Below are 18,599 nucleotides of genomic sequence, written 5' to 3' on the forward strand. Positions count from 1 at the left end.
TGGCATCCTGCATAACCTCTCCTATCCCATGGTGTCATTATGCAGTCTGGCTCCTTTCCCACTCTGGCCTCCTCTCCAGCCATGCACTTGGAACACACCAGGCTCGCTCCTGCCCCAGGACCTTGCACCTGCTGCCTGCTTCTTGCTTGAAATCCCACATGGAAGTTTCCTCACTTCCTTGAGACCTCTCCTCAGCTGTCTCTTCTTAGGAGGGCCTTCCTGACCCCTCTGTTAAAAATTGCAACACTCCTCACACCACAGTCTTCTTTCCATTTCAATTCTTGTCCACAGCACGTACCATCCTTGAACATGTTGTATGTTTTATCTGCTGGTTTTGTGTACTGTTACCTCCCGTCCTTAGGACGTGAGCACTCTGAGGACAGGTTTTATGTCTATTTGGTTTACCAGAGGATTCCCAGCATCCAAGACAGGGTCTGGTGACTGGTTACATGCTTAGCTGCTAACCAAAAGGTCAGTGGTTTGACCCTCCCCAGAGGAAATGACCTGGCAAACTGCTCTTACCAAGATTACAACCCCCTGGATTAAACATCCTGGCAATCTGCTCTTGTCAAGATTACTATTTAGGTAGGAAACCCTCTCAGGGAGTTCTGTGTTTTCATATAAGCTCACTGTGAGTTGGAAAGGGAGTGCTGGTGGAAAAGGGAGCCACCAGGAGTCGCATGGCTAACCAAGCCTCTGGCAGTTCAAATCCATCAAGTGACTCCACGCGAGAGAACATGGGTGATTTCTCCCTTGAGATTTACAGCCTCAGAACCCCAGTGAAAGGTCAGCTAGGAAGTTGGTTCAACTTGATGGAAATAGAAGCAGTAGAAGTTAAAAATGGACTCCATGGCTCCTCACAACCAAACAGGTTCTGGTATGTAGTAAGTGTCCAGTGCAGAATTGTTGAGTGAATGAACAGGACCAAGGTGAAGAGAGATTATATCGCTCAATCAAGATCACGCAGTAAGCGGCCAAGCTGGATTTTCTCCCCTGACACCAAACTGCAGGGAATTCCAGAGAGCAGGTAGTGGTGGTTGGCCCAGAATTTGAACCTAGGTTTGTCTGACTTGAGGCTCACGGTGGGGGAAGAGAGGGTGGGGGAAGATGGAGAAGAAAGCAGTGCTCTCAGCCTGGGCCGCAGGGCAGGGGGGCTGGGAGGGTCCCCATGAGAAGAGTGGAGCAGTGTGGTCTCCCTGCACTTGGCAACCGCCCGGAAGTGGCTGTGGGAGTTTGAGCCAGTCTGTTCCCCTCTGGGAGCCGCAGCATCCTCGTGGGTAAGGGGAGGTTGGAAGGGGTGCCGTGGGAGCACCTTCCTGGCTACACTTCTGGAAGCCAAGCCCCTTCATGCTGGGCACAGAGGCCTGGGGCAGGTGCTCCGTGCCCCATGGGCCAGCTCCTCCTCTGTGCCACCCGCTCTGTGGCACCAGCAGGAAGTGCTGCTCTGTGCCCAGGAGGAAGTGCTGGGCGGCTGGCCAAAGCTTTACAGGTTTACCTGGGGAGCGAGGCAAGAGGAAAGGCCTGGTTGGGGTCTGCCCGCCCCGCAACCCTGCATGAATCTCTTGAGGGTCCTTTTCTCCTCCCTGCACCCGCCCAGCCAGCCCAGCATCCTGGACGCCTGTCTCCTGACACCCCTGGCACCAGTTGTACGGGGACAGCCCCAGATGGCTCCCTGGCCTGGGGACAAAGGCCATACTGTGCCTGACCCTGAGCTGGCCCCAGATTGGGTCACTGAGCCCTTCTGTCTCTAGTCAGGGGTGAGGGGCAGACAGCACCAAGGTGGCAGGCATTTTTCCTGTCTCCCTTCCCCCATGACCCCGCTAATCTGAGGCGCTGACTCTTCCTAAGGAAAAAGTGACAGAAGGCAGCTTGTGTCTTGAGCTCGGGGACAACAGAGCATTCACTGGCCAGGCTGCTCTGTCACACCCAAGACCTTGCGGGTTCAATGCCCGAATTGTCCCCTGCAGAGAGCATCGTCCATTCTCTGCTGTGGTCACCACCCCCAAGCCGCCTGTTCCGGGTGGTCACCACCCCCCAGCCGCCTGCTCCCCTGTCACCATCAGGAAGTTCATCTCTATATCTGACCCCCATCCCTCCTGCTGCAGTGACAACCACTTCCTCTTAGGCTCCTCTCTGTGAGGGAGGAGAGCAGCTGGTCCCCATCCCTGTGTGTCCTTGGGCTCTGCTCCTGGCTTGGTCAGCTGCCCCTAGTCTCACTCCTCTGGCTCCCTGTGCCCCAGTCCCTCCTCACGCCACCCCAGCAATAAGCTGGCTGGCTGCTTTGTGCTCTTTCCTGAACCCTAGGGAGAGCAGGTATAATTCAGGATTCCCCTGAAAATGGAAGCCCCCCAGGAGTTTGTAATGGGCTCCCCTTCCCCCCTCTGTCCTCCCCCACAGGGAGAGCAGGAGCTAGAGATTTATGGCTGCTATTGGTGGATTCCTGAGGCACAAAGTCAGCACGCCATCCCATAAATCCCAGCCTGCTGGACAGCTTTATGCGGAAGCCCTGCTTTCAGAAGGGGGTGTGGTTGATCCCTCCTGGAGCTCAGGCCTCATTTCTCCCCCTTTACCCCCCCCCCCCGAAAACACTGAGGTGCCCGTAGCCGAGCCCAGGTAGGGGCAACAGTTCTGTGTAGCATATGCCTATTTCCAGGCTGCCATTCCTTTTCTTTGGGGGGCAGTGAGGATGTGGGGAGGTCTTGCTGTGCCCACCTTCCCTGCTGCTCTGCTCTGAGGATCTCCTAACTTGGCTGCCACTGGGAGGTGAGCAATCTGGAAACCTGAACAGGTCTCTTACCTGAACTTCAGGTGCTTCCTTGGACGCCTGCCGTCCTTGGAGCCTCTGCTCCATCATCTGACAGGGAGCTCCAGGAATTAGGATTTTTTTTGGGGGGGGGGTTGTTTGTTTATAATTCCCTGCCCATCCCCAGTGATTGTGGCCTTTCCCTAAGCTTGAAAACAATGCATCTGGGTGATGGGACATCCTTGCACCTGCTCTGCTGTGAAGTGAGTCACTAGGGTGTCTGATCCCCTGAGTTGCACAGAATGAGGCAGGGTGGCCGCCTTTGGATTTCCGGTCTCGAATCCCCCAGATGGCTGGCTGAGACCTCACCCAGCGCTGCAGGGGAGCCGCTGGCCAGAATGAGTCCTGGGATGAAGTATCAGAAAAGCTGGTGGGCTTTGACATGGAAGCTGTAAGTGGGGCTGTCAGTTGGTCTCTCAGCCTAGGAAGACATCTCAAAGGAAGCACCACCAGACCCTGAGCTCTGAGAATAAACAAACCAAAGCAGGTGCCATCCATTCATTTGACACTAACTCACATGACCCTGTGTGTGTAAGAGCAGAACTGTGTTTCACTGGCTCTTCTTTTATGAAAATAGATTGTCAGGCCTTTCTTCCATGGCACTGCTGGGTAGATTCAAACCTCTGACCTTTTGGTTAGTAACTGAGCATGGTAACTGTACCACCCAGGGACTCCTCTCTGAGAACAAGGCCCATGTTTCACTCTGATGGCTAGCCCCACAGCCTGGCACATAACAGGTGCTTCTTGAGCTGAACTGTGAGACTTTAGGACCCTGGGGAGATGGCAGTGCAGGGCAGTAACCTCTCATCTGAGAGATTCCAGTTGAGGACAGAGAGATGGCCTGGCTCTGTCTCATCCCCGGGCCCTGAGAGGAGCAGAAGGCCACAGCATACCTGTGCTTGGAGACAGCCAGGAACCTGCAGATCGGGGAGGGGGGCCCTCCCTCCTCTGGCTGAAAATAAAAGGATATGATCACCGAGCAAAGCAAACATGTTACTGACCCATAATCCCTTAAACCAGGAGAATCCAGGAGGGCCTGGTTGCCTTGGCAACTGGGTGCTGGCCGGTGCTAAGAGCATCCTCTGTGAGTGGGCTCTGCCTGGTGCATGGGCAAAAGCTGGAAGCGGGTAGAGAGTGGCCCTCTCACGTCATAGGCCTCTTGGTCCAGGCTCCACTGCAGCAGGACAGAGCCGAGTGGGAGTGGCTGCCCTGGGACTAAGGGAGGAATGATGTGTGGGGCAGTCCCACCCTGGGATTTCAGGACAGTAGGGAGAAGGCAGGGTCTGTGGGACAAGAATACAGTAACCTGGTCAGAGGACACAGGAATCAGCAGAGAGAACAGCCCCATCTCCTCCCTCTGTGACCCACACAGATGGTGCTAGAAACAAAGCAGATAGACCATTCTTGCAGCCAAGGGCCATCGTTTCTGGCAAACTTCGGTGTTTCCTCTGAGACTTTCAGTGGCCTCTGACCTCCTTTATTTCAGTTGGAGAGAAGGCGGGGCGAAGTCAGCTCCTTTCCACACTTCCTCTCTATTATCCATTTCCTCTTTGTCCCTTTCTCCTGAGAACTAGGACATGCTGGAGAGGAACGTTGTCCTGTCAGTGTCAAAGTGAAATGAGGCTTGGACACTACCTTGACCTCATGATATGGCCGGGAGGATGGATAGATAGTCAGCTTAGGGACAGCAACTTCCTGGCTGCTGGCATTCTGAGGCCCTTGTAGATAGGTTGGTAGAGCTGCAGCCCGAGGACCAGGCCTTCTCAAAGCCTGGCCCTTCCTCTGGGACTCTGTAGATCTCTGGTAACCAGAGGGTTAACATTGGTATGGTGGGGAACAAAGGAGAGAGGTGGCCTCCAGGTTTCTGTTTGCACACCGGGCCCTCTTGGTGTGTAGGCTGGTTTGCTATCCTGGCTGGTACATATCGTGACCATCTCTCCAGAGGAAGGGGTTCCTCTAGGGGCAGGTTCTGAAAGGTTTGATGGTACAGCCCTGCCTTCTGCACTCTGCAGCTCCCCAGCTTGTGAGGCCGAGGGACCCTGCGTTCACACTGGTCATGGCCCTGGACCACATAATCTTTTCTCACCTGATCTCACCTCTCCTGTCGTTGTAGGTCCTGGGCCCTGATGACCATGAATAAGATGAAGAACTTTAAGCGTCGTTTCTCCCTGTCTGTGCCCCGCACGGAGACCATCGAGGAATCCTTGGCTGAATTCACAGAACAGTTTAATCAGCTCCACAACCAGCGGAATGAGGGTGAGAGGCCGCGAGACCCTCCCCTGATGTCCCCAGCACCACTGCCCCTCTTGGCCTTTTGCCACTCAGCCTTCAGGGACGCCTGGATATGAGGGGGCTGACAGAGGGGGATGGACCACTGTCCTTTTCTGAGGTCAGGAGCTGATGCCTCTTCCCCTCAGACCTGCAGCTCGGCCCTCTCGGCAGAGACCCTCAGCCAGTGTGCAGCACCCTCTCCCCCACAGACAGCGGAGAGGACCCCGAGTCACTGTCCCCCGGCATGCAATACCGGCGGCAGAACCAGCGCCGCTTCTCCATGGAGGTGAGGGGCTCTGGGTGCTGCCGTGTGGCCATGGCAGATATGTGCACGAGGGGATTTACCATCAGCCAGACATCCTGAGTTCAAACCCCAGCTCTGCCAGTGGTCATCTGTGTGACCTTGAGCGAATTACTTAACATCTATACCACAGTTTCCTCACCTTTCAAATGATCACCAGGAGGATTAAATATCCAAGGACTTAACACATGCCAGACACATGGCAATTTAATATTAGTTATTTACTCATATATGCTTTTTTAAAAGTTACCACCACATGGATTCCAGTTCATGGTGACCCCATGTGTTAGAGGGGAACTGGGCTCTGTGGGCTTTTCAGTGGGTGGTGTGTATGACCTGGGCAGCTGAGCAGACGGTTGATGATCTGGAGCCATCAGCTGCTCTTTGGGATAAAGCCGGGCACTCAGCTCCCGTGAGGATTCACAGCTCAGAGATTCCATGGAGCGCTGTCGTGCGTTGGAAATGATACCATGGTGTTGGGTTGGGTTTGATTTGGGTTTTTTCAATGTGTGTTGCCATACCTTTCTTTGGAGGCATCTCCGGATAGATTTGAACATCCAGCCTTTAATAGCCAAACATTTAACCACTTCTGGCACCCAGGGGCTAGCCATTTCTGTGTATATGATCACAGACCTGAACAGTGTGTTCACACAGTCACGGTGTCTGTACACCAGACCAAACGTCACTGCTGTGTAGTGGATTCCGCCTCATAGTGACGCTCCATCGAGTGGCCGCAGTGTTGGGAGACTGTCCATCTGTCCTCCATGGAGCGAATGATGGGTTCCCACACTGAGCTTTCGGCCACCAGTCGGATGTGTCGTACGCTCTGCCCCCTGAGCTTCTGTGTGTCCATGTTGTTGTTCGGGGCCATCAAGTCAACTTGACCCATAGTGACCCTGTGGACGTGTGTGAGCCTTGGCGTGGCTGCGCCACCCTCATGATCTCTGTTAGTCCGTCTTGTTGAGGGATTTATTGTTATGTGCCATTGAGCTGACTCCAGCTCATAATGACCGTATGTACAACAGCTCTGAGCCCTGCTCTGTCTTGAGCCAGTTGGGAGCTTCATTTTACAGATGGGGATGCTGAGGCCCAGCTAGGACAGAGGGGTTCTCCAGGGTCACACTGTAGCCACAGGTGGTCACACACAGTGGAAGGAGCTGTGAGCCTGGGCACAGCCAGGGGCGTGGCTCTGCTGTGGCCGCTTGGCAAAGATCTGGCCCAGCCTGGTGAGAGACGAGGGCCCCACAGCCTTCTCTCTACCCGGGTGTCCTCGTGCCCTTGTCTTCACCCCCGCAGGACATCAGCAAGAGGTTCTCTCTCCCAATGGACATCCGCCTGCCCCAGGAGTTTCTACGGAAACTCCAGCTGGAGAACCCAGACCTGCCCAAGCCACTCAGCCGCATGTCTCGCCGCGCTTCCCTGGTGAGTCCCATGACAGACACGCTGCCAGGCTGGGACACCCTCTCCCCAGCACGACACAGCAATCCTGTGTCACCTGTCCCAGCTCAGGCCTGCAAGCCTGAAGGTTTAAGAACATTCCTAGGCCTCTTGCGCCACCTGCTGGCAACTGTGAACTTAGCTAGTCCATCCTTGTACAGCATCCCTTCCCTGGAAGGGGTCCTGCTGTGGCCAGTTCTACCTCCAAGCCCCCGCTCCTGCCCATGACACATCCACGGGAACAAGGGCAATGCACCAGCATGCACGTGCTCCCTAGTCCTGGCTTCCTGTCCAATTTACCTGGAGCGCCCTATAGATAATTGTGTTTTTCACTTGTTCTTTTTTAATTTGAGTGGAAATTTACTGCTGTGCTATTATAAAACTCTATTATTTCTTCATTCAATCGTTGATACATATTTTTGGGGGTTTGAAGAATATCTTGTTTTAAAACATTCAGTTACGATGTCATTTCATCATTTATGTCCATTTTGATTTAGAACAATTGATTGTTGTTGTCTTGTTGTTAAGTGTAGTTCAGTCAACTATGGTGACCCTCTGGACAGTGAATCTGCCGCTTGCCCTGTCCTGTGCCATCCTCAGCATCTCCGATATACTGAGCCCATTGTTACAGTCATTTTGTCAGTCCATCTGGTTGAGGGTCTTCTGATTAATACAATTAATGAATTATAATGTCTGGTCAACATTTATTGTGTATTATTTTTTAGTGTAGATTATCTCTCCTTTCACCTAACTTATTCATGTATGTCCTGGTAACCATGTATCTACATTTAGAAAGAATCTAAAGGATTCTGTGTGTAAGCTTTTCCTGTGGCCTTTGTAGTCGTTTTAGGGGGTTCTGGTGGCCTGGTGGTAAGAAGCTGCTCTGCAATCTTGAAGGCACTCAGTTCTAGTCCATCTATGCTGCTCTGTGGGAGAAGGATGGGCCGTCTCCTCCCTTGTGATTAACTGCCTCTGAAAACCCACTGGAGGGTCAGCTATGGGTCAATTCTGGTTCTATGGTACACAACAATAACAGCGGTCCTTTTAATAATAGTCCTTTTATGACTGACTGACTTTGCTTGGCATATTTTCTAGATTCATCCATGGTACCCATGGTTTCTTGAATTCTTTATCATCTTTGAGTGCTGCATAGGATTCCATGGTGTGACTATACCATAGCCTCTTTAGCTGTCTGTCCTATGATGGACATTGAGATTGTAAATGATGCTGCAGTGAACACGAGTGTTCATGTACCAGTTTGTGTGGCAGTTCTTATTTCTCTGGGATATAATGTATGGGATTGCTGGATCAGATGGTACTTCTATTCCCATGTTTTTAGGGGTGCACCCACCTGCTTTCCATAGTGGTTCCACCATTCTACATTCCTGTCAGCAGTGTTTGAGGGTTCCCTGACAGCATTTGTTGTTTGCTGTTATTGAACTTTGCCATTGTTGCTGGAGTGAGATTGTATCTCCCTGTTGGCAAACAGACTTCTGGGCCTTCCTCTGGTTACCTACAGAGAGCAGACTCTCTGGGGAGCAGAGCTCAGGGTTCTTTTTTGTTAAGGGCTTGATGCCACTGAGTAAGAGGAGAAGGGCTGAGAAGAGAGACTGTCAGGAGGTGGTTTCCAAGTCAGACACAAGGTACAGTGGCCGAGATGACACACTGTCTGCCCTCAGTAGTTTGTCTTAGAGCAAGACAGATGGCAGCGGAGTGCAGCCGCCCCTGGGGCCACCGGACGGGGTTCCACATTCTCACCTATCCTGTGAAGAGGAAGCTCAGGCCTGAGAGGGCTCAGCTCCATTCCCAAGGGCTCTTTCCATTATCAGAGGACGAGGGGGCCAGAAAGAGCCAGTCCTGCTGGCCTTAGTGGTCTCTCTCCATGTTCTTAGATGCTATCGAGAGGACTACAAATCAGAGCAACCTGTGAACAGCAGATCTGAACCTTAGCCTGTCCTGCACAATGTTCACCATCCCCCATCACCTGAGCCCACTGTTACCATCCTGTGTCAATCCATCTGTGGTCTTCCTCTCTTACACTCCCTCTCCACCTTTCCAAGCATGATGTCCTCTTATCATTCCATTGCTCTTGCCTCCACAGAGCTCCCTAGTTGCACTTTCTCAAAGACAAACCTGTTGTTCTCTTGGCAGGTTGTGGGATATTCAGTACTTTTTTCCAACACCACAACTCAAAGGCAATGATTGTTCTGTCATCCTTCTTGTTGTGTACCATCGAGTCAGACTGACTCATAGTTGACTTCTCCAGTGGTTTTTAAGGACAGTTAATCACACAGGAGATTTTCCGTCTTTCTCCTGTGGAGCAGCTGGTGGATTCAAACTGCATGCCTTCAGATTGCAGCAACGATTCTTATCACTTGGCCATCAGGGCTTCCCCCTGTCATCCTTAGTCACAAAGTTTCAGATATTACGTTTCTATAGCAAGCAGTAGAGAAGGCTATACCTTGGCACTTGGACCAGATACACCTTAGTCTTTAAACTGACATCATTGCTCTTCAGTACTCTGAAGAAGGTCCCTGACAGATTTTGCCATTGTAATACACCTCTTGATTTCTTGACTTCTGGCACGATGGGTGGATCCAAGTAAGATGAAATCACTGACACCTTCAGTCTTTTCTCCATCTATCATCACGTTGCCTATTGGTCCAGTGCTGAGGATTTTAGCTGCCTTGATGTTGAGATGCAATCCACATTGAAGGCTGCAGTCCATGATCTTCGGCAGCCAGTACTCTCTCCATTCACTTCCTTCCTTGAGATTGTGTCTGATATGAGGAGGGGAGTGGTATATGCAGGGCTGTTTGGAGGGTTCATCACACTCACAGGACCCCATGTCTCTCTCTCTCAGTCAGATATTGGCTTTGGGAAACTGGAAACATATGTGAAACTGGACAAACTTGGGGAGGTAAGAGAATGGACTTTTTCTTCTTGGGGTAGCCAGGCAGCATGGTAGCAAAAGGAATGGGCCTCGCCTGGCTCTATTGCCCCTGCCTATCCATGGAGGGGGCCATCCTGACCCTGCAGTCACCTCACCTGTGACAGGAGTTGGGATGACCCCGATCCTGGAGGAGGGCACAGAGGCAGAGTGGTCCACAGGCTGTAGCAGAACCTAAGTTTCTGCTTCTGCACACACTTCATGCCTTGGTTCAAACCCCAACTCCACTATTTACTAGTCTGCAGCCTTGGGCAGGAGAGCTCTGATGGCCTAGTGGGTATGGAGTTGCACTGCCAACCCAAAGGCAGGCAGTTCGAATCCACCAGCTGTTCCAAGGGAGAAACTGGGCATTCTCCTATGAGATTTATAGGCTCTGAAAACTAGAGGGTCAGCTCTGCACTGCTGCTGACTTGATGACAACAAGTAAATGAGGGAGTGGCCTTGTGCAAGCGCCGTGCCTGCTCTCTGTCTCATTTTCTTATCCAGTGGATTAGACGTTAGTGTAATAAGTTTGTCAAGGTCCCTGGGTAGAGTAGCATGTTTACTGCTCACTGAAAGGTTAAAGGTTTGAATCTACCCAAAGACACATCAGAAGAAAGCCCTCAAAAAAAAAAAGAAGAAGAAGAAAAGCCTCATGATCTTACTTCTGAGAACTGAGCCCCTCAAAACATGACGGAGCACATTCCACTCTGCACGTGTCGGGCTGCCATGCATCAGCATTGGCTGAATGGCAGCTGGTTAACAGGTTGACGTGTAGCACTTAGAGAAGTGTGACACCAGGTCATTGTCTCTCTACTACTGCTCTCACTGTGTGAGGCTTGGTGTTGGAGGCTGGAGCTGGGGAGAGGTTTGCAAGGATCGGAAGACACAGTCTTTCCTTCCCAGAAACACAGAGGAGACCCTGGTACCAATAGCAACATAACACAAGGAGAACAGAGTTGGAGTGACAGCAGATGGGCCCAGCACCTTGGGGCCAGAGGAAGGAGCTGGTCTTTCTGATTTAGGCTGATGTTAGGGAGGGCTTCATAGAGGACAGGGGTCTTGGAAAGAACAAGAATTTGAGTGAAGGGAGGCGAAGAGGGAAGGACTTTCATGTTGAGCCTTTAGCTTGAGCAAAGACGCAGAGGGGAAGAGACACTGGACAGAGCCCTGGCCAGGGCCTGAGGGCATCCTTGTCCCCAGGGCACCTACGCCACAGTATTCAAAGGGCGCAGCAAGTTGACCGAGAACCTGGTGGCCCTGAAGGAGATCAGGCTGGAGCATGAAGAGGGGGCGCCCTGCACTGCCATCCGAGAGGGTACAGCCCCCTGGGGGCCTAGGGGACTGGGGAGGGGATGGAGGGAGGCCCTGAGCCCCAGGGGAAGGGGAGTCTATGGAGTAGGGATTCTTGGGTCAATCCCAGGAAGAGAGGGTATGAGGGCACGTGGGACCCAGGGACCTAGGTGGATCTGTCTCCCCAAAGTGTCTCTGCTGAAGAACCTCAAGCATGCCAACATCGTGACCCTGCATGACCTCATCCACACAGAGCGGTCTCTCACCTTGGTGTTTGAGTACCTGGTGAGTTGGGGCCGGTGGCCTATCCCCTTGTCAGGGTGGGGTATGGGTTCAGGCTTGGGGATAGCTCAGAACCAAAGACCTGTCACCAAGCCCCTCCATTAGCCACTGCCGGGCTTGGGCCCAGTCTTGCCTCTGGGCTTCTCTGTCCAGGGGTCAGGACAGGCTCTGTGTTCCAGGACAGTGACCTGAAGCAGTACCTGGACCACTGTGGGAGCCTCATGAGCATGCACAATGTCAAGGTGAGGGACCCCGACCCTCAGGGCCCTCACCTGCCCTGCAGCCCAGCTGGGGACCCACTCTGTCCCTGGGCCCCTGGGCTGTGGCTCCTGGGACCTTTCATTGCAGGCAGGAGGCAGAAGGCTGCCTGTGAGTGTGAAGGACAGCTTTTGGGGAGGCTCAGAGGAATTAATTACTTCTCCCATGTTTATCAGAGTCGAGACGTGCATCTCCTCAGGAGCGGGCTTTCCCACCAGCTCTGCCTCCCCCCCCAACTCCCTGGCCACAGAGCTCTCTGGCTGCCGCCTCAAGCTGGGAACCCTCCCTTCTAAATGGGACTTCCGGTGTGGATGGGGCTCAGGGACTGGGCAGGAGAACCAGGCAGCCTGTCCATGGCAACTCCTCCTCAGGCCCAGGTCCTGAGGCCCAGCACACACTGCCCACTCACTCTTCCCTTTGCTCTCAGATTTTCATGTTCCAGTTGCTCCGGGGCCTCGCCTACTGCCACCACCGCAAGATCCTGCATCGGGACCTGAAGCCCCAGAACCTGCTCATCAATGAGAGGGGGGAACTGAAGCTGGCCGACTTCGGTGAGGGCTGGGGTCCACACGCCTCAGAAAGTGGGTGTAGTGGGGTGGGGCTTCCACAGACAGCCAGTTGTACCTGTGGGCAGAGTTTCAGTGGCACGTCTGTCCCCAGGACTGGCGAGGGCCAAGTCAGTGCCCACAAAGACCTACTCCAACGAGGTGGTGACCCTGTGGTACCGACCTCCTGATGTGCTGTTGGGCTCCACGGAGTACTCCACCCCCATCGACATGTGGTGAGTGGATGTCAAGTGGACAGCTGTCCTGTCCGCACCTCAGGCCTCCTTGTGCTGCCCCCTGGACCTCTGGGAAACTACCTAAACTCCTTTAACTTAAAAGCCATGTGGTATCCCCCTGAACTGGAGGTGTGGAAGCTGGCTGTGAAAACTATTGGTAATTTCCCAGCACTAAGTAAAAGTTACACGTATGAGCTTCTTCGATTTCTCCTCCTCGGAGACCCTGTATGATGTTCCCTGAGTGTTCGGGGATCCCACAGTAAATGTAAACCATCGTCCTCAAGCTTTGGTTTTGGGAGGGAGACATTATTACATTAAATTTAACACACACATGATTCTGAATTGGATGAACAATTGGCCTGATGTTAAAACTCAAAGTTAGTTTCTAATAAGGGGCCTTGTGCCTGGCTGGATCCCCTAAAGAGAAAGGATTTATGTATCCCTAACAGTGGGTGCACAATGGCAAATGGCCACTTCGTAAAGAACTGCTTGTAGGCGCTGACCTCACAGAACTAAAGGGAAGAGGTCCGAGCGTCCAGATCCCAGGGAAGCCCCCGTGGGGGCTGGACTGCAGGTGCTGCCTCTGTCCTGGACTGCCCTCTCCACAGCCCTTCTTCCATGGCCAGGCTGCCTTGTACCCTGGTGGTTCTAGGAAAGGGGTGCGAGGAGGCCCAGCCTGACGCCACCCCCCTGCTCATTGCTCCCCACAGGGGCGTGGGCTGCATCCACTACGAGATGGCCACAGGGAGGCCCCTCTTCCCCGGCTCCACAGTCAAGGAGGAGCTGCACCTCATCTTCCGCCTCCTCGGTCAGTCTCCTACCGCTGCCCTCCTCACCACCAGGAGGCGTCAGAACTCTGTCCAGGCTGTGCTCACGCAGGGTCTGGGAAGAGCTATGGCCTCAGGCCTGCTCTGCAGGACAGGGACCCTGGGGCCTGTTCTCTGCTCCCGCCTTCTAAATTGCACCCCTTCAATGTGGGCCCGCCCCGGCCCTCATCCATGCACTCCTATCCTCTCTTCCCCCCAGGAACCCCTACAGAAGAGACCTGGCCAGGTGTGACTTCCTTCTCAGAATTCCGAAGCTACAACTTTCCCCGGTACCCCGCTCAGGCGCTCATCAACCATGCTCCCAGGTAGCCCCTGCTCCCCGCCCGGCCCACGTGCTTCTGGGCCTGGCTTTCCCTCCTGGAGGGCCCCCCTCCTCACGCCCCGCACCCTCACAAGCACGCCGTGTCCACTCTGTCGTCTTGCAGGTTGGACCCTGACGGCATCCACCTCCTCACCAGCCTGCTCCTGGTGAGTGTCCACCCCCACAGGCCCCGGCCGGGCAGCCACAGGCAGCTGAAACCCCAGGACCCCACTGAGGGCCCTATGCCCGCTTCATGGCTACATACTCAGTCTATTTTTCTTTTTAATATTTTTTTAAAAATTCGTTTTATGCTGATTTATTTACAAAGTTCATATACATTGTTTTTCACACCAAATCTTTCCCATTTCCTTCACCCACAGCCTTCCCTATCAAATTGTGATGATTATGATTATACCCCCACCCCTCCTCACCCCTCAGCTCACCCCACTCTTCCTCAGCCCTCTGCTCCCCTCCTCCCCCTTGGATCCTCATACTCGTTCTACAATAATGGTTTTATACAGTATTTGTCCTTATGGGACTGAGTTAGTTCACTCAGTATAATGCTCTCCAGGCCCTCCCAAGTTAGGTAGTAATTTACAAATCATTGCTCCTGCGTGCTGCGTAGTATTCCATCCTGTGAATGTACCATAATTTCTCAAGCTATTCCATTGTGGTTGGACATTTGGGCCGTTTCCACGTTCTTGCGATAATGAATAACACTGCTGTGAACATTGGTGTACAAGCCTCTGTTTGTCATGCTCAATCTTTGAAGTATCACCTCATCCTCAATCCCCATACCACCCAGGCCAGCAGTGGGCTGTGTCCCTCCACAGATCTCATTCACCTCCATCTTCTTTCCATTCACTAGCTGTGCAGCTGTGGAACAGCTCTGTGACTCTCCTGTGCTCCTGTTCCCTCAACAGTAAAACAGAATGAGTCCTGCATCTCTTGCCCACATAGTAATGAGGAAGGGTTAGGACACTAGAATGAGCTGACACTGGGGTTTGTCATGTAGAAAGTTCACATGAAGACGAGTGGTTATGTACCTTTGAGTTGGAACTGACTCATAGCTGACCCTCCATCGAGTTTTCAGAGGCAGTAAATAGCAAGGGAGGAGATTGCCCCTCTTTGTTCTGCAGAGCAGCTGGTGGATTCAAACCGTGTGTGCCTTTGGGTTGGCAGCACAACTCTTCATCACTAGGCCACTTGTTATATTGTTGCTGTTAGTTGTTAGGTGCCGTTGAGTCCAGTACAACTCATAGCAGCCTATGGACAAAAGATCTGAACTCTATCCTGCAATAACCTCACACTTCCTGACGTACTAGAGCCCGTTGCAGCAGTCACTGTGTCAGTCCAGCTGGTTAAGGGTCTTCCTTTTCTTTGCCTGCCATCCACCCTTCCAAGCATCATGTCCTTCTCCAAGGAATAGCCCCTCCTAGCAACACACCTGATGTATGTGAAGTGAAGTCTCATCATTCCAGCCTCCAAAGAGCTCTTGGGCAGTACTCTCTCCAAAACATGTCTGTCTGTTCTCTTGGGCATCCATGCTTTGTTCAGTGCTCTGCTCCAACACCACAGCTCAGAGGTGCCAATTCTTTTTCTGTCATCCTTCTTCACTGTCCAGTTCCAGAGCTCCCTAATAGCTAACCTCCACTGCTGATATGAGTGCCATGATCATGCTTGAGTATCTCTAATTCCATCCCAGGGGCCGCTCACTCTCCCAGAATCCCATTTCTGGTTCCTTCGAGCAAGTGGAGACCCAGGGACCTGGGCCCAAAAAGTGTGTGGGTTTGGACTGTAGGAGAGGGGTTTCTCAGAGAGAACTTGGGTCCCTCCAATCTTGGCATTAACCCCCCCACCCAGTTACCTGTCTGTGCTTTTCAGTACGAATCCAAGAGCCGGATGTTGGCAGAGGCAGCCCTGAGGCACCCCTACTTCCGATCTCTGGGCGAGCGGGTGCACCAGCTGGAAGACAGTAAGTGGGGCCAGACTGAAGTGGGGGAGCCTGGGTCCCACTAAGCAGCCTTGTCCCTGTCTGGTTTTTGTGAGTAAATGGGGGGGAACTGAGGTGCTGGCTGGAAGGGCTCAGTAAGGTCTCCCTGGATCATTCAAACTGAAGACATTAGGTCTCAGCCAGCGAATGCTCAGAGCTCAGCGTCGTGGAGTGTGGGAACCTGAGCAGGGCCCCCCCTTCAGCCCTCTTCCACCTTTCTCCTCTCCCACCCTAGCCGCTTCCATCTTCTCCCTGAAGGAGATCCAGCTCCAGAAGGACCCGGGCTACCGGAGCCTGGCCTTCCATCAGCCAGGTAGGTGCTGTGCTCCCAACCCACCCTGAGGTGGGAGTCCGGGAGGAAACGACTCTGGGGTTCCATGGGGCCTTGTCTGTTATAGGGGTTCTACTGAAACCTTGTTCCTCAGAGGGACCCTAGAGTTGGGAACCAGAAGTCACTTCCATGATGGTGCTCAACAGGCCGCCCCCTTCCAGAACCCCTCCCTCCAAAATCCACAGTGGGCAGGAAGGAGCTGCTTGCCCTGGCCTCTCTCCTCCCTCCTCCCCCTCCGCCCCCTCACCTAGCGTCCCCTTGTGACCCTGGCCAAGGGGCATGCTCTCTGCAAACCCTGAACTCCCTAAACATCCCTGTCCTGGGATAATGGAACTTTGTCTTTGGAACCCTGATTACCCCAGGATAGCAAATACCATGGTGCTTGCTGTAACTCGCTAGATCCTTAAAATGCCCCTTAAAGTTGAGTCTGTCAATGCTCTGTATTTCAAAGTCTATCAAACTGAGGCACTGAAAGGCTGAAACACCATTTCATGAAGGCTCTAAGTGGCAGAGATGGGGTTCGAATCCATGACTGACTGAATCTGGAGTGCAGGCCCTTGCCCACTCTCCCAGAGTAACTGCTGGATGGCACGTGTCCCTCTCAGCTTTGACAGCAGCCCCAGGCGAGCCTCCCTGCTGCTGCCCTACCTTTCCCCCTCTGCTCCCCAGGACGAGGGAAGAGCCGGCGGCAGAGCATCTTCTGAGCATCTGAGGGTGAGAGGTCACGCTGGCCAAAGGGTGAGAGATCACACCAGACACGGCAGGAGCATGAGGCTCGTGCAGCCTCGAGGATTGAGACCCGAAGGCTGACAGCTGCCCAGATGCCACGTAGCAGCCCTACTGGCCACAGCTGTTCCTCTTCCTGCTTCCTGCACGCCTCCCAGTGGCCCCTATCCAGCACAAACCCTTCTGTCCCCCACCCTGGGAGTGGGCGTGAGCTGCTTCCCTACCAAGAGTTGAGGGGCAGAGTGTCCTCAGGCCCTTTCCCACTCTGATGTGGGCACCCCACACAGATGAAATGGTGTGTGGCCCCACTTTTAGCACCTTCTTCCCTTCTGAGAGCCGACAGGGACGGGGCACCTCTTCTGAGGTCCCTGGATCCTAGATATCATCGTGTGTGCCAAATCCCCCATCACCCGAGGGACTCAAGTCCCCAGAGGAAATTGTCCCCAAATACCTCCTCTCACCACCCCCATGCTGCGTCCCTTGTCCCACACTCTTCAGAGGCCCCTGCACTCTGGAACCTAGAGTGGTGACAGCTGAGCCCAGCAGTGCCCTGGTCCTGACAGCTGCATTCTCACTGCCCCAGCCGCCCCTGTTGTCCCCAGCCCATCGCCCTAGTCTGAGTGGAATTGCCTTAACCTGGCAGGCGGTAGAGAGCTCCCTGCCTGCCCTTGAAGCTCTGACATGGCTCCTACCTGTGCCCTTTTCCTAAGAGTGGTTCCTTCTTATCACCCAGAGCTGTGGATCAGCCAGTCCTGGGTCAGGGGCCTGGGGCCCACCCCAGATACGCAGGGTCACCCTGACGCTGGTGACAGGTGCCTCGGCTCCTTGAGACTGGCACAGCCTCCCTGCCCACGCCTTCCCAGTCTCTGTGGCCCTGTTCTTGCTCCACCTGAGGCTGGCACCTGCCCCTCCTCTGCCCAGGAGAGCAATCACAGGTCTGCAGCAGCCACAGGCTGATGTCAGAACTGTGGGCAGGAGCAGCATTAGGCAGAGGTTGAGGGGCTTTGACCCCTGGGAAAACACCCCTCACCACCCCCCAGGTCTCCTCAGCACCTGGCTGAATCTTGAATGGCAGTGGCCAAGGGGAGGCCAGGCCCTGCCTTTCTGCACAAGCCCTCTCCCCAGCCTGGCCTCCGAGGAGACTCCCCCTGTGGCCCCTCTACTTCTCTGCCTCCCCCAGGAAGCCTCCCTCCGTCCGTCTCCCACTGTACTGTGAATGTCCTGTGACTCAGCCCAAAGACAGATAATATATTTAATTCATGTTGTACAGAAGGAGTGAGCAGTCTCGTGCAGAAAAGCTGACTTTGACAGATTGTTGCCAAAGACAGAGGAGCCAGGGCCCCTCTCCAGGCCTGAAGAGCGTGGGTGGGTTGGCTCCTATATATATATATATATATAAATACAAAGTCAAGAGACCTTGGTCTGTGTGTATCTCTGGGCCCACCCTGAAGCTGTGGGAGGGGGGCCTACACCCTCCTCTGATGTCTTCCAGACGCTGCTGAGTTCAGAGCCAGCAAAGAATCTCAGCCTGGAGCCGCCGGCGGCAGTGAGTGTGGGAGGCGCAGGCCTGAGAGTCTGTGCGCTGCCTCTGGCCAAAGCTGACCAGGAAAGAGAAGAGGTAGAAAGAAGTGTGGGGTTCCAGCCACTGCTGCTTCTCCTCCATCCCCTCCACCTGAGAGGTTCTCAGTCTCCTCAGGACTGAGGGAGGTTCTTTAGAAAAGCTCTAGCAGCAGATCTAGGTTGCTGTTGATTCTGATTCCTGAGATCTCATGTGTAAGAGTGGAGGGCTTTTTAACAGCTGATTTTTTTCAAAAGGAGATTACCAGGCCTTTCTCCCGATGTGCTTCTTGTGTGTGCACTTGAACCTACAGCCAAACACACTGATTTTTCCCATCGCTCCAGCTCGCCATAATCCTGGCCTGGCATTGAATTTCTGCACAGACCTTGAGTCCACTCCTCCTCCTCCCTCCACCACCTCCACCACCACGCTGTACACAGTTGCTGTTCCCACACATCTCCCCATGTTCTCAGCATCCTGCTCTGTTTGCCGATTCCACATCCAGGCT

At 53.6% G+C, this 18,599-nt stretch overlaps 1 protein-coding gene across 1 annotated transcript; it reads left to right on the forward strand.

Moving 5' to 3' along the window:
• The first annotated feature begins 4,929 nt into the window (after positions 1 to 4,929).
• CDK18 (cyclin-dependent kinase 18) lies at positions 4,930 to 16,511 on the forward strand. Its single transcript, XM_006887915.1, has 15 exons — positions 4,930 to 5,059; positions 5,221 to 5,360; positions 6,672 to 6,797; positions 9,676 to 9,732; positions 10,945 to 11,059; positions 11,225 to 11,319; positions 11,496 to 11,558; positions 12,002 to 12,125; positions 12,235 to 12,355; positions 13,066 to 13,163; positions 13,382 to 13,487; positions 13,608 to 13,650; positions 15,368 to 15,458; positions 15,712 to 15,789; positions 16,477 to 16,511. Exons 1-15 carry the CDS (start codon positions 4,930 to 4,932, stop codon positions 16,509 to 16,511), a joined length of 1,422 nt encoding a protein of 473 aa, XP_006887977.1.
• Positions 16,512 to 18,599: the final 2,088 nt, after the last annotated feature.

The sequence above is a fragment of the Elephantulus edwardii genome, unplaced genomic scaffold (assembly GCF_000299155.1).
Source record: "Elephantulus edwardii isolate Elephantulus edwardi_28Jun2011 unplaced genomic scaffold, EleEdw1.0 scaffold00063, whole genome shotgun sequence".
Classification (NCBI taxonomy): domain Eukaryota; kingdom Metazoa; phylum Chordata; class Mammalia; order Macroscelidea; family Macroscelididae; genus Elephantulus; species Elephantulus edwardii.